At 38.0% G+C, this 22,648-nt stretch overlaps 1 protein-coding gene across 1 annotated transcript; it reads left to right on the forward strand.

The window, feature by feature from the left end:
• Positions 1-9,307: 9,307 nt before the first annotated feature.
• LOC116420057 (translation initiation factor IF-2-like) lies at positions 9,308-19,939 on the forward strand. Its single transcript, XM_031943529.1, has 3 exons — positions 9,308-9,682; positions 9,836-10,957; positions 19,874-19,939. The coding sequence occupies exons 1-3, from the start codon at positions 9,308-9,310 to the stop codon at positions 19,937-19,939; spliced, it is 1,563 nt and encodes a 520-aa protein (XP_031799389.1).
• The last annotated feature ends 2,709 nt before the right edge of the window (positions 19,940-22,648 follow it).

The raw sequence follows: 22,648 nt of genomic DNA on the forward strand, positions 1-22,648 counted from the left end.
ATGGGTAATGAGCTGCACCCTTTCTGACAGGCTCCTATTAATTAATCTTACATTAATTTAAGTCAAAGCTATATGATGGTGGTGAGAATGATAAGTAACAATATTTATTTAGCACCTACTATATGCCTGGCATTTCCCAAATATTTCATCCTCAAAACAACATTTGGATGTAGAAGTTGCTGGTATCCTCATTTTATAGATTAAGAAACTGAGATTGTGAATTGTCCAGTTATACAAGTTCTATTTGATTGGATTTGAACTCAAGATTTTACCTGATTCCAGGTGCAGTGTAATATCTACTGCACCACTAGCTGTGTACCTTTATGTCTATATAAAAAGAGTGGTAACTATTAAAATGGTATTACTTAAAGGCAGCTTTTGTTTTAGTGATTTTGGAGTCAGGGAGACCTTGATTCAAATCTCCTCCTCAGACACTTACTAGCTTTGTGACACTGGACAAGTAAATCATTTAAACTCTGGAGTCATACTAGTATCTACTTCCCAGATCAAATGACATAATATTTGTAAAGCCCTTAAACCAGTGACTGGCATATAGCTAGCTATTTTAGTACTCATTTATAGATATTATAGCAAATATTAGATAATGCTTGATTTAGAAGGGTAATACCTTCTAATTAGGAAGCAGAAAGAACTGTATGTAGCCCCAGAGTTCATTTCAGAAAGAGGGAAAAACATAAAAGAGAAGTTTTTTTCAGAGTATTTTCTTTGTTGTAAACCCACAGATAAAACATTAAAAATATCCATATATATGCATATTCTATTTAACATTGGTAATTGCTATTACAAAGGTTTATTAGGTAAAACTTTATAGCAATGAGGTTGGCTATGGAATAATTTATTTTTTCAGTTTTGTTTCTTTTTGCAATTTTTAGTAAAGCGTGGCTACATGGAGATACCAGGCAGTGCCACATTGCTGGGGAAAAGTGGGACTTGAGTCACTCACCTTTTCTGTCTTCTCTAGCCATTATCGTTTTCTTATAAAAGAGAACAGATGGGTTAGTTTAAAAGATTCTTTGCCATGGGATTACTCAGCTCCTTCTCCATTTGAGGAAGTAGAGACCTAGGAACATTTGTCTCATTCCGGGGTATGAGTAGGCTTAAGATGATGTTTGGATTGAAGGACTCAGGAGGCAATCAAGGAGTATATAATTAGCACAAATTCAGAGAAGACTTCTAAAAGGAGTTCAAAGAGTAGTCCTGATCTTAGTTAAAAGGTACTAAGTGGTATAATATATAAAGTACAAAACAGAATGGGAAATTCAAGTCTCTTCAATTACTAGCTAGATGGTAAAATGGAAAAAAGATCTGCCCTAGAATCCAGAAGACCCAAGTTCAAATGTAGCCTCAAAATTTTTTTAGCCATGTGACCCTAGGTACCTCTTTTTGCTGCTATTTCTTTACCTATAAAATGTGGATAAAATAGTACCTGCCTTCCAGGGTTGCTGTGAGGATCAAATGAAACAATAATTATAAAATATTTAGCATAGGGACTGGTATGATATAAAAGTTACATAAATGTTAGCTATTATCATTGTTAGCTGTGTGACCTCGGGTAAGCCTCTTAATTACTCTCAGTCAGTAATAAAATGGGAATAATAATAATACCATTTATTTCACAGGATTATTATTATGAGAATTGAAACAGATAATCTATGTAAAGTGTTTTGCAAACCTTAAAGGGATATATCTATTATTATTGCTCTCTCTCTCTCTCTCTCTCAATATATAGATATAAATATATATATAAAACATTCTGTACTAAAAATCTCTTTAACTTCACTCTCCTAACTGGCCTTCCAAGTTAAAAAGTGGACACAGGAGCATGCTAGTAAATATTTAACAACCAGCTCCCTGAAAATATATGACAGATTTAGTCTGCTTTATTAACATTTTTTCCTATCATTTTCTTAACTCTAAACAATCAACAAAATAAGAAATCATGCCTTGATTTGTAGGAGGTCACATTGAAAATTTAACAACTGGTTTTCTCACTAGCCTGTATGAATTGGCTCTAACACATCTTGTTGGAGATGTTTCTTCTCTACTTCCAGATTCTTTCCACTAAGGTATCAGAGACTAACATTCTGGCCCCATTAAAAACTACTTAATGATCTTTTACAAATGCACATTTATTTTGAAAGTACTGAAATAATGAAAGTACAAACATCTCTCCTGTGTCTCTCTCTGTGTCTCTCTCTGTCTCTGTCACACACACACACACACACACACACACACACATATTTTGGGGACATGTTCTTTATGATCTCCAAGGGTTCATACTTAGCAGAGTTTCAACATAACATTGAATTCATGTCCAAATTCATGTCCCTCAATGTCTTACTACTGTTGCACTGGTCCTGAAGGTCACTACTTAATCCTTAGGACAATAATACCAGACTGGTTGAAAACACAACAAAATTCCAGACTCCTGGAATTCCAGAATTCCAGGGACTTTGGGAGGTTCAGTCTTCTGAAGTTCATTCATTTCTTCCACTACTCACAAAGTCAGAGCCCATAGACTAAGCTTTTTAACCTAAAATCAAAGGATGAAGGAGGAAGCATAGAACTGAAGCTGGTTTCCTCAGGAGAGGGCCAAAGACTTCAGCAGATGCTGTGAGTGAAGGAATCAAACCAAAAATAGAAATCCAATCAAGAGACAAAAAGGGTGGTAAAGGTCTTTAGACCTTCCAGTTTACCATTTCTGCCATTAGTGGCTGTTCGTCATGTAGTCAGCAGGCCAGAACCAATTAGAGATGTCTATGGATGTTTTAAAGTTTCTTCATGGTACATGTCATCGTGACTCTCTTGTAAGGAAGCTCCCCAGCTTCCTACCTAAAGCAAGTAGAATTAGAGGCACTTTGTGATTCAGCCAGTACTCATTACACTCTTTCCCATTTGAAAAAATTGCCATCCTAGTCAAATCAGTTGAAGCATGTTTGGAATACATTTCAATGTCCCCAGTCCACAACAGTCCAATAGCTCCTCTGAGGATGCATAAGTTTAACTTACTTCTTTAGTACCATAGTAAAGAGTCTCAGAATATTAGATGTGTCAAAATCTTATAGTCTCATATGTATATACATATATATGTATACATATATATATAAATAATAATTTTTGTCTGTATAAGCAAAAATCACAATTGTTCCTAAATACAAAGCTATGCAGATTTAACAAAAGGTATTTTAGAAAGTTTATCAAAGATTATTGCTAGCTTAGTACTCTACTGGGGCCGAGAAAATAGCCTTCCCTAACCCAAAGGCAATATAGAAAAGGAAAAAAAAAATCAAGATTCCTGTCTAGGAAGAAATCCTCATCTTTAAATATATCCCCCAATTACAAGTTACTTTCCCTGAAAGGATTTAGGACCTAGGATCCCTTTACCCTAAAATGAGAAAGCAAAAACTGTTTTGGGTAAATTGCTTCCATGATTCTTTTAAACACATAATACCATCACCTTGGATCTGGAAAGAATGTTCTGTTTCTCTTTCTACATAGGAAACATCAAAATTTCTTTTAAAGGGTATCTGTATCATAGATGATGCTTCTGTGGTTCAAGCAAATTTCACATGGGTCTGTATTACAAAAGGCATCCCAAATTTTCCCCATTGGATCCCTGACAGTGGCAATTCCACTAGAATTCCAAACATACCTGAAAAAAGAACAAAATTGTTTCAGTTAGTGAAAAGAGCAAAACGAGGCCAAATGAATCCCAAAGAAGGGCAAAGTTCTCAAGAAAAGTAATTAAGGTGATTATTTGAAGCTTTTAGGTAGCTCCCTAAATTTCACCTAAGTAGGCAAAACTTAGCCTATAGACTTGCAGTATATAAAGATCTTATAATAAGGCAAACATTCTAGATCTGTTTGTGAAAAAAGAAAAATCTGAATATTTCTCAATTAAGCTCCAGTAATTTAATAATATGTACTTCATACCTCTCAATATCAAAACCTTTACAGGATTCAGAACTAAAAAGTAATAGCACATAAAGAACAAATGCAAAAATTTGCAAAAATCATCTCAAAAGCAAGTGACATATTAGGAAAATAATGGTTTTACAATTAAAGCTTAAAACAAAGAATTTCTCCAAATTTCTGCAGGATTATGCAAATTAGTGTACCAAACCAAAAGTCACAGGTAGAAAACTCTCTCCATAAATCTACAAAAATACTGTGTTTAGTTTTTTTTCCCAAATGAGGCCCCTTTAATCTCCAAATATTCCTTTATGGTCTAATTTGCCCAAAGGCATGCTGTTATCTCAACCCCTCATGGTTCTAAGATATCTTGACCCCTTTAGCTTGAGCTCCTACTGGTTGTTTTTCCCCCACTGCCAGATGATAAAGACCAACAGTTCCCTCAGTTCTGTTGAACCACTTAACATCACTTAAATTTAATAAAGGAATATTTACTTTGAAAATATAGTGAGTATACCTCTAGCCTTATATTCTCAAAGCAAGATTAGCTATATATGTCCTCCGGGTTCTTGGGATGTGCTGAAGGATTGGAATATCTTTCAAAAGTTATTTTAAAACAATTTGCAAACTTTTTTGTGTCTAAAATAAAGAAAAATTCTTGTAACAAATAAGTATAGTCAAGCAAAATAAATTCCTTTTTAAGTTATGTTAAAAATATGCACCTCATTTTACATCCGTCACTTACCCCTCTGTCACAGATTGTATAGCATTCTTTATCATCAATATTACTCTGGAATAATGATTGATCACTATATTAATCAAAGTTTAAGTCTTTTATAACTGTTCATTTTTGCAACACTGACATTAAAGTACAAATTGTTTTTCTGGTTGTGCTCTCTTAACTCTGCATCTGTTTATAGAAATCTTCAGAGGTTTTTCTGGAACCTCACTCTTTATAATTTCATATGGCATAATTGTATTCTATTTCAGGTATTCAGTAAATAAATGAAATATTTAAAAAATAGAGACTATATAATTTTGGGATATATGCCACCTTTCACTCTTCGACCTCTTATGTCTATTACTTGGTATCTCTAGTTCAAGCAGTAGGTGGATTTTAGTAGAATTTGGGAATATGATTCCAAGTTGTTTTCCAGAATCTCTAGCAACAGTTCACCAGTGTATCTGCTTCTCATTTGGCCCATCCAACAATTGTCATTGTCTTGTTTTTGTCAGCTTTACTAATATAATAGTTGTTTTAGTTCACATTTATTTGTGATTTGAAACACTTTTTATATTACTATTTTGATTTCTTTCTCTGAAAATTGTCCGTGTTGTTTGCTCATATTGGAGAATGGCTTTTATTTTTATAAATTAGAATGAGTTTCTTATATATCTTGGAAGTGAGATCTTTGTCAGAAAAACCTGTTGCAGATTCTCCCCCAGTTGACTTTTAAAATATTAGCCATATTTGGATTTGTCTGTGCAAAATTTTTTAAATTTTATGTAATACATATGTGTATTTCGCTCTTTCCAACTATCTTCTAATTTTTCCTCCCTTTGCTTCCCCATCCCTTCTTCATCATAGGTTCTTCCTCTTATGTTCCTTTTAATACCCTCTTCCCTCTCAACATCTTAGATCTGAGTTGTTTTATTTATGACTAATCCCTCCCCAAAGCTATTTTTCCTTTTATTTTATATTTGTTCCCATTTTCCTATTGAGTTGAATAAATCTCTATCCCAAACTCTTTTGTATCCAACCCCCTTTGCACAGTTCAGATAAAAGGGAGATTCAAGGAAAACCCACTTTTCCAACTCTTTTTCTTTGTATAGACTTTTACTTGGACATGAATTATATGAGGGAAGTTCCCGTCTCTTTTCTCCCCCATTTTTCCTACTGGATCATGTCACTATCAAACTCCACCCTACTTTCCTTTTTTTTTTTTTTAAAGATTGTAAGAACATGACAAAATCATACCCAAATTAGATTTCTTATTTAGTCTTCTCTTGCCCGTGGTGTCATTTGGATTCTGAAGAAAGACTTATGTCTCCCTTTCCATTGTAGAGTATCCTTGTTTAATCCCTTGTTATTGCTTATCACATTTACAGGTGGCCTAATGATTCTTAGTTTTCTTGACTGGTTTTGATAGGAGATACCTTACATCTTATTGTTACTTTTTTTTCCTTCATATTTTGAATTTAGAACTTTCTTGGAGTCATAGTTGTAGGAACTGGGCTATATCATTTCCTTTAAATCTTATCTTAGTCCCATATGGGGTGTCTTATTTAATGCTATTGATCTACATCTTTATTGTCTCTAATTCTAACCTAATTCCTTAGTTTAATCATCAATGATTAGAACCCCAGTTCATTTTATCACATCAATTAGCTTTTTACAAAGAAATATTTATTCTGAAAAGTATTGCAAGAAATACAAGCATTTACCCCTTAAACCTCAGGGACATACTTTTTCTTACACTACCTGTTTCTGGGAAAAGTGGGCCAGGATATAATACAGCATTGTCATGGTCTATATATTGGCTATTCTCAATCTGTCCTTTTGCAATATTGTCTGAGAAAGGGGAATGAAAAGAACTCCCTCTCTCCCACTATAGTTCTCCCTGCAAGAGAGAGAAGCTTACTAAGAACCACCCTCTTCTGGCACTCAATGGATAGAGAGCGTAGAGTAGGTCAAGTTCTTTGTCTCTACCCCAAACTCTCTGCCTAATTATGCTTCCTATTCCAAAAGCACATTTTTCTTGCCTCCTTTTATTTTTCTTTCTCCAATTCTTGGGAGACAGTTAAGTGGTACAGTGTGTAAGAGAGCTGGATTTGGAGTCAAGAAGACAAATTCAGATCTTATCTCAGATACTTACTAGTTGTATGACCATGCAAATTACTTAGCCTTTGTCAGTCTGTTACCTTATTAGTAAAAGTAGGATAATAAGAGCACCTCCCTCAAATTTTTGTGGGAATCAAATGATAACATGTATAGAAATGTGTAAACTTTTAACAGGCAATATAAATCTTAACTATTAACAGCAAAAGAATGAATTTCTTTAGTATACTTTAGGCTGGTGAAGTCAACAAATATTTATGAACCAATTCTGTGTAAGGCAATGTGGTAGGTCTAGTGATTGACAATAACAAGAAAGGAAATCTGATGTGATCTAGTCAAACATCTTTCACAAAGATTAAATTGCAATAGTTTATATACTCTTTCCCCTCATCTTCCACCAGCTTTTTAAAAAATAGCCTTTTATTAATTGGCCACAAAGGGTTTTGCAATTGTCAATGCTGAAAAATTACCTATCCATATATCTTGTAAATAAAAAGTTATAATAAAAAATAGCCTTTTATTTTCAAAATATATACAGTTTTCCATTTACCCTTGCAAAACCTTGTGTTCCAAATTTTTCTCTCTCCCTTCCCCTATCCCTCTCTTAGATAGCAAGGAATTCAATATATGTTAAATGTGTGCAATTCTTCTATATATATTTCCACATTTATCTTGCTGCACAAGAAAAATCAAATCAAAAAGGGAAAAAAATGAGAAAGAAAAAAAAGCAAGCAAACAACAACAAAAAAGATGAAAATACTATGTTGATCACAACATCTGGATGCAGATGGCTTTCATCACCACATCCACCAGGGTTAATCATCCCACAATCTTGCCATTGCTATGTATTGTTCTCTTGGTTCCTCATGTAAATTACTCCAGGCTTTTCTGAAATTGTCCTGCTGCAAGTTTCTTATAGAACAGCAATACTTCATAGCTTTCATATACTTAGCCTAACTGATGGGCATCCATTCTCCAGCTCCTTACTACAAACATTTTTGTACAGGTGGGTCCTTTTCCCTTTTTATGATCTTCTTGGGATACAGGCCCAGTAGACTCTACTGGATATGAGGTATGCACAGTTTGATAGCCTTTTGGGCATAGTTCCAAATTGCACTTCAGAATGGGTCGGATCAGTTCACAATTCCACTAACAATATTTAGGGGCCCAATTTTCCCACATCCCCTCCAACAATTCTCATTATCTTTTCCTGTATCTTAATCAATCTGAGAGTTGTGTAGTTCCACCATGCAGCCTAAACATCAAATAGCTTAAACTTCTTTTACTGAGTTTTGCAAAAACGAGGAAGGTAAATTCAATTTTCTTAAAAAAGCTTGGAAATAGAAAACATCTTAAGGTGGAGAAATCAGAATCTGGGCCATATGGTAGAAGGTGCTGGCTTTGGCATCCCCAAATCTCGGTTCAAATCCTACCTATGCCTCTATTCTTTTTCTGATTTTTGGAGCTTATGAACCTCTTATAGTTGCTAGTTGTTGAAATATCATGTAAAAAGCATAGAAAGCTAGAGTTGAACCAGAGATTTAGAGTTGGAAGGCACCTCAAATTTCCTGTTTTTAAGATAACTAAGGCCCAAAGAAAGTAAAGTAACTTGACCAAGATCAAAAGGTCATGTAGGGGACGGGATTCTAAATTTTGTTGATTCCAGAGGCAAGTCTCTTGCCACTATAGCAAGTACACAACTGATTTTTCAGCTATGTACAAGACCTTGAGAGGTTTTAAGTGATTTTGGTGAAGTTGTAGAGGAGAGAAGTGACCTAGCTCCCATTCCGTGCTTCCAAGTTGCCTTATAGACCAAAGGGAAAAATGTGGAAAAAAAAAAAAATCACATTTCTTTATAACTTTTGTTTTGGAAGGAAACAAACCTATGTAAAAGATGCAAATTTTCAGTTGCTGCCAATATTATTGCAGTTTTACATGAAACACTTAAACCCTTCAAAACCAAAAATAGTTTTAAACTTTTCTCACACCAGATTAAAGCTAGCAGTCAGTTATGTCAGTCAGCCATTTTTATTTCACAGAATACCTTCTTGCCACACATTTACATTTATAATTACCAAACCAGACCCCAGGGACAAGAAAATGCACCTGACTCTCCCAGGAAAAGCGGGAGGCCACAGGTTAACAGTGCTTGTTTACTTTGCAGATAGGACTTGTTTTTCTGAACTTTCTTATTTTTCTTTATTAAAAAAAAAATAATAAAATTTTTCTTTATTTATCTTTTCTTCTAGCTGTGCAGGAGAAGGGGAGGGCATACCTTCGGTGAAAACAAGAGCTCGGAGGAAATGGAAATAATCTCCGACTAGTTGCTCTGCCCAGTGCAGATCAATCAGAGGTGGACAACACTCACAAGACCCATTTTACAGATGGGGAAACTGAGGCATACGTGCGCCTAGTATTTTCTCTATCACCCATATCTCCACCCGTCCATTCGCTAAATATGCCTCTGTCCACGCATCCTCTCTCCATCTTCTGTGCGTCTAGGCCGCGGCTGGAACCGGGGCACGCCAGAGGCCGATGGCAGTCCCAGACGCAAAGCGCCCAGAGGCTCGCCGCCGCGGAGGGCCCGCCCCCCCCCCCCGGGAAGGACCCCCGGAACGAACCCTCTCTCTCTCCTCTTGCTCCCTCCCGCTTCCCAGCGGTGCCTCTACACCCTCCCGCAGCCAGTCTCGCCTAAGTCCGACTCGGACCTGGACAGTCGTTTCTGACGTGGCCCCGGACCTGGACAGAGCTCGAGGTCGGCCCCCTGAGGGTGAGATTCTCCCTAAGTCCCCGATCTCCGTCCCCAACCCCGCGACTCCATTTCCCAAAGGGCCCGCTTCTGTGGGGAGCAGTGCCCCGGCTGTCGCGTGCAGGGTACGGCGAGGCCCGATGACGTCATGCACGCTTCCGGTCGCGCAAGCGCAGTCCTTACTCCTCGGTGGTAAGGGAGGGATCCCGAGAGGGAGGTGAGGGGATAGGAGCAGGGAGGGAAGGTAGGTGTGTGTGTGGGTGTATTTCAGGGTGAACGAAGAGGAAAAGCACCCGAGGCAGCCTGGCCACTAGCGCGCGGCGGTGGTAGCGGCAGCAGCGCTCTCCCTTCCTCCCTCAGACCCTAGGAGCGGAAGCCTAAAAGAAGTCCTGCCCTCCCTGCCTGCCTCCGTCCTTCCGGCTGATTGGGGCTCGTCTCCCTGCTCAGCCCCCTCCCCCGCGGGCCTCCCTCTTCTCCGCAGCCCCCCCTCTCCGGCCCTCCCCGCCCCGTGGAGGGCGCTACGGCTCCCCGCCCTCAGTATCGCGAGAGGTGGTGAGAGCTGGCGGAGCCGCGGCGGCGGCGGCGGCGGCAGCAGTAGAGGTGACCGAGGCGGTGGCGGTGGTGGCGGCAGCGGCGGCGGCGGCGGCGGCGGTAGCGGCGGCCCTGGCCCCGACCGCGGAGTGGTCCCGTCGTGGTTGAGCGGAGTCCTCGTGCCCCCGGCCTGGTCCCGGGGATGGAGAAGGCGACGGCCCCGGCAGAGGCGGAGGGAGACGGGAGCCCCCCGGCGGCGGCGGCGGCGGCGGCGGCGCCCCCCCCCTCCCGGGGAGCTCGGTGGCCCCGGCGGCGGCAGCTCGTCCCCGGCTCCCCGCGGGCTCGTGCGGGTGTGCGACCTGCTTCTCAAGAAGAAGCCGCCGCCGCAGAATCCCAAGGCCAAGCGCAGCCGGACCTGCCACCCCCCCAGCAGCAGCGACAGCAGCAGCGACAGCGACCACGGCCCCGCTGGCCCGGGCCCCGGCGCCGGCGGCCCCAGTAGCAACAACAGCGAGGAGGAAGAGGACGACGACGACGACGACGAAGACGAGGACGAAGAGGAGGAGGAGGAGGAGGAGGAGGAGGTGTCTGAGGCAAGGGCCTGCGGGCGGAGGGGGGGCGGCTGGGGGGGCACCCCGGCACGTGGGGGCGCGGGCCGGCCTGCCCGGGCCTCCGGAGCCGGGGCGGAGCCTCGGGCCCGAGTTGTCACATTGAGGGGCCCGGACCGAGGCCGCGGTGGAGCCGGCCGCCTGTCACAGGCGCCTTCCAGGCGGTACTTTTCCATGCCGGTTCCACTGCGGGATTTTCCCCAGCGGGCACGAGTGACTCCCGAAATACGGCATCCACCCCCACCCCCATTCCCCCTTCTCCCGCGAAAGGTTTTTGGAACAACTTCACTTGACAGTGTGCGTGCATTATGCAATACCACTGAGAGATGGGGTGGGGGGGGTCGGTGCATAGGTACGCATTTGGGTGCAATTAGAGGGGCTTTCTCTCGTAGGGAGGAAAGACTAGGTAGGGCCTCTGTCAATTTTCCTGCTCATGTGGCAGAAAAAAAAGTTGATTTGGAGCTGGGGGTTGCTTAGCCATCCATGTTGGGTGAGTTGTTGGACTATTAAGCTCCTGGCTTGCCCCACTGATCTGATTTCATAATAGCGTTTCGTGGATTTCCACTGGTCCACTGGCAGGGGGCGATACCGGACCTAAACTCTAGGTAGGGCCATGAACCTCACAAACTAGACCGGTTCGTCTGAGATTGATCAGCAATTACTGAGGTTATGAGCTTTTAGGTTTCTTCTTTTACTAAGAAGTGAGAATATGTGAAGGCAGTAATGGTCTAGAAATGTGGGAAAGAGAACTGTTTAGCCTGATCTTGATATGTATTAAAAATGAGTTTAACATCCCAAAACGCCTATTTTCATTTATTATTCTTCCTTACAGCATGTAAATAGAAGACATCCCATTTAATTCAGAAGACATGCTACTTTAAATAAGATATTTCTGTGCAGAAGGCATCTTGTTTCATGAATGCCAGTTTCTCATATGTAGCTAACCTCTGATTTCTGTTGTTTTAATACATTGAGATAAAATAGATAAACAAAAGGTATTGGTAAATTAAGGTAGTCTTGTACACTAGTACTGCAGTGTACTTGATCTGATTCTGTGTGCATTTTGTTAGGCCAGAGGGAATTTGCTTTTAGAATAAAAAAAAAAACCTGAAAATTAGAGCAATGAAATAATAATTTTCTAGGCAATATATCACAGACTCATTCAATCAACAGGCACTTTATTTAGCCCTTACTATTTGCCAACTACACAAAACCCAAAGTGATGTCAATCCTTACCTGCTTACAGGTTATTGGGCCTATAAGTACAATATACTCATATTAACATGGGTTTATTATGAATAAATATGAAATAAATACATGTTAGGTTGGAAATAGAGGGAATTAGCAGTTAGGTAGGGGTATCAGGAAGGACATGGTTAAAATATTTGAGTTGATTTTTTTTTTTAAAGGAAACTGGGGATTTTGAGGAGCAAATGATGAAGAAAAAAGCATTTTTAAGCATGGGAGACAGGCATGCATATGACAGCAGAGAAAGAAAGCCATCCCCACTAAAGGAAACCAAGAAAAACTTGATGGTTGGACCATCGAGTATAGGAAGGGAGAGTAATGTGTAATGCTGTAAAGGTAGGTTGAGGCTAGGTTGTCAAAGATTTTGAAAGCTGACGGGAAGAGGTTTCTGGTTGATATTGGGAACAGTAGGGAGCCAATGAAATCATTCAGTTTTGTGGAGAATGTATTGGGATGGGGAGAGGCCAGCTGGGAGTTGTTGTTACTGTACAGGTAAGAGATTGAGATAAGATAGGGCTCTGAATAATGAGAAGGATGGAGTAATGATATAAAGGTAAGAACAAGATTAGACACCTGATTGAATTTGTGGGGGGATGGGGGGGGAGCATGGGGAATTGAAGGGATAGCATTAAGGTTAAGAACTTAATATTGGAAGAACTATCTTGTTTTCAACAGAAGTAGAAAAGTTGGTTAGAGGAATGGGTTTTGAGGGAAAGATAGGAGATTCTGTTTTGGACACTAAAAGTCAACACCTCCTAAAGTGCCAGATGCTACCAGTCCCTTGCAATGCAGATAGAAAAAGAATGGAAATATCTCTACTTGCAAGAAGCTTACATGAACATAGATATTGAATTTGAGATGTCTAGGGCATATCCATTCCTATATGCAATAGGGATTTGATTTGGAACTGAAGTTCTGATGAGAGACTAAGCTGAATACATAAAGTTTTGGGAGCCATAGGCATAGGAAAGTTGACTATAAGGTCATCAGAAGAAAACAAGATGGAAGTTTAGCTAGACTATCATAGAGTATAGGGAAGAAAAGTAGTATTGTGTTTAGATGGAGAGCTGGAAAGGGACATTAGAAATGATTTTGTCTATTTACTGTGTTCCCCAACCTTCCCATTGTTTTACTGATTCAGAAACTCCAGTGTAAAGAAATCCTGTTACTTGCCCAAAGTCCTTTAGATGGTAGGGGATAGTTGGGATTCATACCTGGGTACAAATCCAGAATCTTTTCCACTGATAAATCGTAAAATATTAAGTTAACGTGGACCCTAGAGTGACATGGAATATTGGAAAGAGCATTGAACTTGAAGTCAGCAAAACCTGGATTTGAGTCCCAGCAAAGCACTTCAACCAGTTTAGTTTTTATAGGCAAGTCCCTTGCTCTCTTTGGGTTTTGCATTCCTCTTTTATAAAATGGTGATAACATTAATAAAGTTGTTATTAAGCATGTACATAGTGCCAGGTACTATGCTAGGTGCTGGAAATGCAAATAATGAAATAACCCATACTCTTGGGGAACTTATATTTTGTAGAAATTCCTATAATGCCTAACTTCACAAGGTGGTTGTAAAGATCAAATGAGATAATTTTTGTAAAATCTGTTGTGAATCTCAGAGAACAGTGTATAAGTCAACTATTGTCATTATTATGAAGATAGGCTTTTTTTTCCTCCAGGAACTCAATTATTCTTTACACATTCTAATCTCTTAATTTCACCTTTTTATTTCTATATGAACACCACCTATAGAATGATCTTCTCAGCCACCTCACTGTGGCACTTTTGTGTTTAGTAACCAGATCCTTGCCTAATACAGGTGTAGAGTGTAGTTCTTTAAGTTAGGAAGACCTGAGTTCAAATCACTCCCTCAGATATTAACTAGCTGTGTAATCCTGAGCCAGTTTACTTAATCTTGCATCAACCTCAATTTCTTCATATCTAAAATGAAGATAATAGCACCTATCTCCCAAGATTAGTTGGAAAATAAAATGAGTTAATATATGTAAAGTGCTTTGCAAATCTTAAAGTGCTGCAAATTATTATTAGTTATTATATGACTCATGCTTAATCCTTCAGAGCTCTAATGACAAATTATAAATCTTCCCCAAACCTTACTTAACTATCCTCAAAAGATTGTGGTTGTTTCTCCCTTTAATTTCCTACCTCTCCCTAAAGAAACAATGCCTAAAGGTACAAGACTTTAGAGATAATTGGTTCAAATCCCTCATTTTACAACTGGAAGAATGTGCACAAAGTCTCTACTGGGTTTTGGTAACTAAAGGCTTTATATCCCTAACTAGAAGCCACCTTAGTCTACTCTAATCTAACTTCCCCCTTTTATTGATATGGAAAGTGAGGCCCAGAGTATTAAAGGTGACACTTGACCCTTGAATTGTCTGGTCTTAACTTTATCAAGGACATTCCTGGTCCTTGTAACCTTGTGTCAGGACTATTAGAATAACCTGGTTGGATTATTTGCCTAAAATTTCTTGTTCAAGTTCATCTTCCATTCAACTATTAAACTGATGTTCAATTTGATCATTCTATTCCAACTCTCCTTCAATCAATTATTTTCTTACTTTCATGTCTAGGATTAAATACAAAATCTTTTGTCTTTTCAAATTTTTCCTATCTAGTTTTGTTTTCTAATACTTTATTTACCCTTTGTACTCTGATCCAATGACACTGGCCTTCTTACTGTTCCTTGCACAGTGCTCCATCTCCTGATTCTGCATTTTCACTGGATTTCTCATGCCTGAAATATTTTCTACTCTCTTCTCTTTCCCTCCCTAGCTTCCTTCAAGTCCTAGCTGAAGTCCTATCTTTTATAGGACAACTTAATACTATCTTTCTGTTGATATTCTCCAGTTTACCTTGTATGTGTCTTGTTTGTCCTTGGATTTTGTTGTCCTCTGTGCTTCTCCCCTCCCCTCCACAGGGTCTTTTCTTTTCCTTTCCTTTTTCTTTTTTCTCTTGCCCTTCTCATTCCTCTCCCCCATCCTTTCCTCTTTCCCCATTTACCTTATTTCCCCCTTCCTCCTTTCCCCTCTTCCTTCCTTTCCCTTCTCTTCCGTCCCTTTTTCCTTTCCTTCCAGCACAGTGCTTGGCACAAAGTAGGCTCTTAATGACATAGGTGATAAGTAGCAGAGCTACATTTAGAATCTAGGTTTTCTTGATAAAAATCTACTGTTCTATATACTATTACATTGTTTTTAAATACATTTGTAAATTCCTTTTTTCAGTGTAGTTACAGACAGCCACTTTCATTTAGTTTGGGTTAACTTGACCTCCCATGATTAGTTAGCATCATATTCAGGAATTAAAATTTTGTCAAAGTTAAGCTAAGTATGATTTAGTTAGACTAATAAATGGCCCAAGACATTGACTAAGTGAGTCTTGTTTGATTCTTCAGTGGCACTTTATCATCCTGACTAGGAAAGATTTTAAAATCTAACATCATGTGGGTTTCTTATCTATACACACTACCTTCTCTCCCCCCCCTTTTTTAAAAATGTATTCATTTTCAGTGTCTTTTAAGGATTTTATACTTTAGCGATAGAAGTGGTTCAGTTGGACAGATAATTGTAGAGATAAGATTTATTTTCCTAGGATTTTGAAGAGTTTGGGCAAGTTTGAGTTTGCATCTTCCTTAATGTTGCTACCTGATGCTGTTGATATACTTTATGGAACCAATAGGGGTCAGCAGCTACTAATGTAATTTGACCTGTTTTGTATAGGTTGCCAGTTTAACCTATCTACTGTCATTACTTTTGTATTACTTTTGGTAATATTTTAGGTAGAATAGATCTCATCTTGTTGAAAGACAAGTTACAGAGATGCCAAAGGTAATTTCTAGACACGAGTATCAGAGTATCACTGGTATACTTTGAGCTCAACTTAGTTTATGTCATTTTATTATGGTGGGGATTTAATTATTGAGTAAGAATGTCCCTTTTCTTTCATGATGTAGTGGAATCTTAAGTCATGTTGATCTAGTTGTTGAGAAACAATGGCCTCATTTCCTGCTATGTAAAATTTTTGAGATTCATACAATATGTCTTTTAGAAATCATGCCATGTAGGTTATCGCCGTTTGTTGTTTTAAAATAGAATATTGGCTCCTTAACCAGACTTAAGCTAGTTAGTTCTTATTAAGAATCAGATTTGTAGCTGAACTTTAAAAAAAAAAAAAAAAAAAAAATAAAATGCTATAAATCTTTTTTTTTTTTTTTAATAGCCTTTTATTTACAGGATATATACATGGGTAACTTTACAGCATTAACAATTGCCAAACCTCTTGTTCCAATTTTTCACCTCTTACCCCCCCCCACCCCTTCCCCTAAATGGCAGGATGACCAGTAGATGTTAAATATATTAAAATATAACTTAGATACATAATAAGTATACATGACCAAAACATTATTTTGCTGTACAAAAAGAATCAGACTCAGAATTATTGTACATTTAGCTTGTGAAGGAAATCAAAAATGCATGTGTGCATAAATATAGGGATTGGGAATTCAATGTAATGGTTTTTAGTCATCTCCCAGAGTTCTTTTTCTGGGTATAGCTAGTTCAGTTCATTACTGCTCCATTAGAAATGATTTGGTTGATCTTGTTGCTGAGGATGGCCTGATCCATCAGAACTGGTCATCATCTAGTATTGTTGAAGTATATAATGATCTCCTGGTCCTGCTCATTTCACTCAGCATCAGTTCGTGTAAGTCTCTCCAGGCCTTTCTGAAATCATCCTGTTGGTCATTTCTTACAGAACAGTAATATTCCATAATTTTCATATACCACAATTTATTCAGCCATTCTCCAACTGATGGACATCCATTCAGTTTCCAGTTTCTAGCCACTACAAAAAGGGCTGCCACAAACATTCGTGCACATACAGGTCCCTTTCCCTTCTTTATAATCTCTTTGGGATATAATCCCAGTAGTAACACTGCTGGATCAAAGGGTATGCACAGTTTGATAACTTTTTGAGCATAGTTCCAAACTACTCTCCAAAATGGTTGGATTCGTTCACAACTCCACCAACAATGAATCAATGTCCCAGTTTTCCCACATCCCCTCCAACAATCATCATTATTTTTTCCTGTCATCTTAGCCAATCTGACAGGTGTGTAGTGGTATCTTAGAGTTGTCTTAATTTGCATTTCTCTGATTAATAATGACTTGGAGCATCTTTTCATATGACTAGAAATAGTTTCAATTTTCTTCATCTGAGAATTGTCTGTTCATATCCTTTGACCATTTTTCAATTGGAGAATGGCTTGATTTTTTATAAATTAGAGTTAATTCTCTATATATTTTGGAAATGAGGAAATGCTATAAATCTTAAAGGTAGCAAGGTAAATATTTTTGTTCCGTATCTTGGGTGTGGTAGATAGTGCTAGTCAGAGGATCAGGATTCAAGTGTTTCTTCAACTGCTTAGTACTTTTGTAAGCTTGGAAACTTCTTCCTTGGGTTTCCAGTGAGCGTGTTAGACTAAATGAACTACAGCACCTTCAGCTTAAGGCTGTGATTCCATTGCCCAAGTTTTTTTTTGTTTGTTTAGAATTCACCTAAGCTTCCATTGGTCTAGGGAGTTCCTGGTAAATTCTGCAGCATTTAATTGTAGAGAATTTCCAGGGTCAACTAAATACTTAACTTGCCCAGGATCACCCAAGCCAAGTCTTATCAGAGATGACATGAATCCACGCAGTGTAGTTATGTATCAACTATGTCATGCCACTTCTCAGCAAAAAGGAATAACCTCTTATTATACATGGTCTGTGGGTCAAAGAAGTGACACGTTACAGATGTTCAAATTACTTTAAAAGATCTCTGCTTTTATTGGCAGATGTATTCTCTCCATTAGTACAAAAAGGAACTTATGCACTCCATTTTGTCTCCTTTGATATAGATCCTTCTATAAATCTTCCATAGCACTGTCAACAAAATGCTGGAGGACTTCCTCTGGTTCTTTTGATACTGCTGTGGATACCAGTGGCAAACAAAGGTCCATTAGTTCTTCCCAGCTTTGGCCCCTGGATCCGAGGACTTTCTTTTCTGGGCTTATGTTTCCGATGTCATTTATGACACTACTTGTCCAGCTTAATTAAAAATAAACTATCATTTATTTTTACTTTATCTTAGTGACTATCTTAAAGCAAAAAAGAAAGAAAAGAAAAATTGTGAGATGGGGAAGAAGTAATTCAGTAAAACCAGCTAGATCAGCTGAGTCTGACATGTGCAAAGACTCATGCAAAATGAAAAGAGGTGCATTTCTTGTCTATTTGAAGGGAGATGCTTATTATAATTATCCATTCTATACACAGTTCTTCATTAGTAATATGTTGTAGCCTGTTCATGCTTTCTCTACTGACATAGCCACTACTCTAGTTCAAGGGCCTTATTACCTCTTTCTTGAATAATTAAAATAGCATAGCTTCTTTGCCTTAAATTTCTCTTCTTTTTTAAGCCATCCTCCACACAGCTTCCAAAATAATTTTCCTAAAGAGCAGATCTGAACATATCACACTCCCTGATTAGAAAAACAGTGACAAAACAAAAGATCTTCATTGAGCCTCCCTTCCCCTATTGTCCCAAAATCAAATATAAAACTCAGTTTGATTTTTAAAACTTTTCACCATCTAACTTTCCTCCCTCATTATACACATTCTTTTGTTTCTCAAATGGTCTACTCAAACTGGCCTTGCTGTTGCTAGATACTCTATCTCCCATCTCAGTCCTTGGCATCCCATGCTGGAATGCTTTCCTCCCTTCATCTCTGCCTTTTAGAATCCCTTGTTTACTTCAGAATATTGCTTAGGTCATACTTTGTACATGAAGCCTTTCCTGTTCCTTTGTTCCTCCTAGCTAACCCCTAAACCAACAACAAAAATAATCTTTTTCTTGTTTAGGAATAGGCACTTTGATTTATTTATGTTATATAGGGAACTATCAGGTGAGGAAACTCCTGCCAATATGGATTGACACCATAAATTTTAGGGAGTTGTCTAGAAAACAGAGATAGAGTAATTAACCCAGAGTCATAGCCAGTATGCATTAGAGACAGAATCTGTATCCAAATCTTCCTGGTTTTGAGACCAGCTCTACATATATTATGTCAGACTGCCCCTTTACTTTGTGTTTTCCATGTATTTATGTACATGTTATCTCTCCTGATAGAATGGAAAGCTCCTTGAGGTTAAGGACTTGCTGTTCAGTCCTTCAATTTGTATCAGATGTTAGGGATACTATGGACATAAAACTGAAGGACTGAACATATGCTATGGAACATAACACACCAGGTTTTTTTATCCTCTACTTCTCTTAAAGTCTCCACATTCATGTTTGTTCCTTCTGTGTTATCCATCTCATTCTCAGCCATTTCCTTTTTCTTTTGTCTTCGGTCTTTCTCAACATCAGAGTCTTTTACAGTGTGTTCTGTCATCTCATCCTGTGGCTAGAGTATATGATCTTTTAGTGAATAGTCTGAATTGATTTAAGTACTGACTGATTTGACCTCCTTGCTGTTCACGAGTCTTCTACAGCACCAGAATTCTAAAGCATCAGTTCTGTAGTTCTCAGTTTTCCTTGTTGTCCAACTCTCCCAGTCCTAGATTATTACTGGAAAACCAAAGCTTTAACTATATGAACTTTTGTTGGCAAGGTGATGTTTCTGTTTTTTAGTATGCTGTCCAGATTTGCTGTGACTTTCCTTCCAAGGAACAAGTGTCTTAATTTCATGGCTGCAGTTGCTGTCTGCAGTGATCTTTGAGCCCAAGAATATACAATCTGACACATTTATTTCCCTTCTGTTTGCCAGGAAGTGAAGGACCAGTTGCCAAGATCTTAGGGTTTGGGTTTTTTGTAAGTTTTTTTTGATGTTAAACTTCAAGCCAGATTTTCTCCTGTTACCCCCATCAAGAGGCTATTTAACTCCTCTTGTCTTTCTCCCATTAGAGTGGTAACGTCTGCATATCTGAAATTGTTGCTATTTCTCATGGCAACCTTAATTCCAGCTTTTGATTCAACTAGTTTGGCATTATGCATGATATGCCCTATATATAAGTTAAATAAAGTGACTATATATATTATAGCCTTGTAATTATTCTTTTCCCAATCTTAAACAAATCAGTTGTTCTATGTTTGGTTCTAACTGTTGCTTCTTAATCCACATTCAGGTTCCAAGATGATCTGGTACTCTCAACTGTTTGAGGACTTTTCTACCACATTTTGTTATGATTCACACACTCAAAGGCTATTAATGAAGCAGTATTTTTTTTTTTCCCCTGAAATCTCTCCCCTCTCTGTCGCTGTGTCTTTTTCCTCTGTGTCTCTCTTCTACCCCCCCCCCCCCAAAAAAAAAACAAAAAACAAAAAACAGCACTATTGTTTATATTCAAGAGCACCAAAGACTTTCCAACTTGCTTAGGTCCATAATCCAGTGAATGTTGGCAATTTGGTCTCTAATTCCTTTGCTTCCCTGAAAACCAGCCTGCTCTTCTGCTAATTCTCAGTTCACATTTTGCTGTAGTCTCTCTTGCAGAATCTTAAGCATAAACTTCCTGGTGTGTGAGATGAGAGACTTATTCAGTAATTTGAACATTTCCTTGACATTGCCTTTCTTTAGGATTGGGAGTAAACTGCTCTTTTCCAATCCAGTGGCCATTATTGTATTCTCCAAATTTGCTGGCATATTGAATGTCACAATCCAATACATTCTTGTTTATAGATTGATTGATTGATTCTCCATTTCCCTTTAGGTGACTGTCAACTTTTTAATTCTTTGGGAATTGTGATATTCAGTAGTGATGTATTATCACTGGAAGAATATCATTGAAAAGTTTCACTTTCATGAGTTGATGTGAAATTAAGAATAAATTACCAAACCAAAAAATAACAAGGCAAAAATCAATGTAATTTTATAAAGGGAAATCTTGGCTGATAATTTATTAGAACTGGAGATCTATTAAACACAATTACTATATAATTGGAAGTGAGGTCTTTTGTAGTTAAGGGCAAGGAGGAAAGAAAAAAAATATAAGCAGTGTTCCTTGTAGATGAGTGCTTAGAACAGTCTTATTTAGCATCTTAATAATCCAGAGCTGTTTTTTTTTCCCCAAAAAATAAACTACATTTTTGCTTTAAAGAAAATATAATGTATAAGGTCTAGAAATGAATGAAATGATTGGAGTAATGGGAAGTGGGAACTAGGTTGGGACCCTATAGTGCAAATATATCTCCTTTGTAAAAACTTTATAGTCAAATTTTGCAAAGTTTTCATGTTAATCATAATCTTGAAACGTTCCATAAAATCCTGATGTGTTACTCTTATTTGGCCTATTGTACATGGCAGAAATATGGCTAGTTATAAGATATCAGTTCAAGAGTGAAATTAGCTATATAATACTTCTCATTTAGTTTGAATTCAGATTAGGCTAATGTAATTATAGTATTAACCAGTAACAATGCTTATGCTTCTCTCAGACAATATAAATTGCCCTTCTAAGGTGCTTTTTCTTTTAAAAAAATTTTTGATTTAGCATTCCTAGCTGTAAAAAAATTTAAGGATCACTCCTAATATATATTTTTGTTTATATATTTGTACATGGTTCTAAGTTCAGTGATTTCAATACTTGGCTTTAATGGCTGCCATAGATGAAAAAGATATTTCATAAAGGAGAATTGGGAGAATTGTGTCTTTGGCTAAGCTTACTAAACTGATTCATTCATGACAGTCATTTCATTTGGCAAATAAATTTCCACTTGTTCTTGAAAACTAATTAGGTGTTCCTTTTTTCATATTTAAAAGAGTGCTTTGAACCAAAAAATTTTTTTTTAAATATGGGAAGGCTGAATTGGTCCAGCCATTCTGAAATGAAACTAGAAATTTTTTTGAGATATCTATCCTCTTAAATCTAGGCATGTACTTTCCAAGATCCAAGATGGAAAGATCCATTTATATATCAATATGTGTTTGTGTATGTATAGTAGCAAAGAACTGGAAAAAGACTAGATCCCTTGATTGAGGAATGGCTAAACAGATTGTGTGTTAGTTACATCATTGTGATGGAATATTTTTCTACCTTAAGTCATAAAAAGACCAAAGGGAGGCATGGAACTATATGAACTGAAAGCAAGCAAACCAGAAAAACTGTATATTTAAGGACCACAACAATATAAAATGGAGAAGACTGCAAGAGCAAACAATTGAAACTGCATGCTGTGTAATTAGGATCAAGTTTGACTTGAAGAGCTTTAAGAATGCACTACTGTCCTTTGCAAAAGTGGGGTGCTCTGGGATTTGCTTGATACGTTAGTTTTGCTTCAGTCTTTTTCCTTTTAAAAAAATTCTTTGTTGGTTTTCAGGATCAGGAAGGGGTGAGGAACACATTGGGGAAAAGGTTATATAAAAATAAAAAGATAAAACATGTTAAGGAAAGAGAAAGGAGTATATGAGGGTTGGGGGGGGGGAAGAAAAAGTAATTTAAAAACAAGTTAGTTTTTTTAATGTCAACTTTACCTTGAAAGGGATATATATTAAGGATGGGGGTTTTTTGTTGTTTTCTTAAATATGTACTATGAAGGCAAGGTAGCCAGCCATTTATCACAACTAAAATCAATGAATTTGTCTTTTTGTAAAAGAAAAATTCATAGATCTTGTTCAATAGATGTTTTAAGTGCTTTGCTAAAGGGTAGCTAGTGAATCCTGCCGGTACAAAAATATTCATTGCC

Source organism: Sarcophilus harrisii, chromosome 6 (genome assembly GCF_902635505.1).
Source record: "Sarcophilus harrisii chromosome 6, mSarHar1.11, whole genome shotgun sequence".
NCBI classification, from domain to species: Eukaryota; Metazoa; Chordata; class Mammalia; order Dasyuromorphia; family Dasyuridae; genus Sarcophilus; species Sarcophilus harrisii.

What these genes read in the sequence shown, in the direction of transcription:
- LOC116420057 (XM_031943529.1), top strand. Translation starts at nt 9,308, where the DNA reads ATGGCAGTCCCAGACGCAAAGCGCCCAGAGGCTCGCCGCCGCGGAGGG. An exon ending in TGACGTCATGCACGCTTCCG is followed by an intron (nt 9,683 to 9,835) that starts GTCGCGCAAGCG and finishes CCTGGCCACTAG; the next exon opens with CGCGCGGCGGTGGTAGCGGC. An exon ending in GAACAACTTCACTTGACAGT is followed by an intron (nt 10,958 to 19,873) that starts GTGCGTGCATTA and finishes TTCTCCCATTAG; the next exon opens with AGTGGTAACGTCTGCATATC.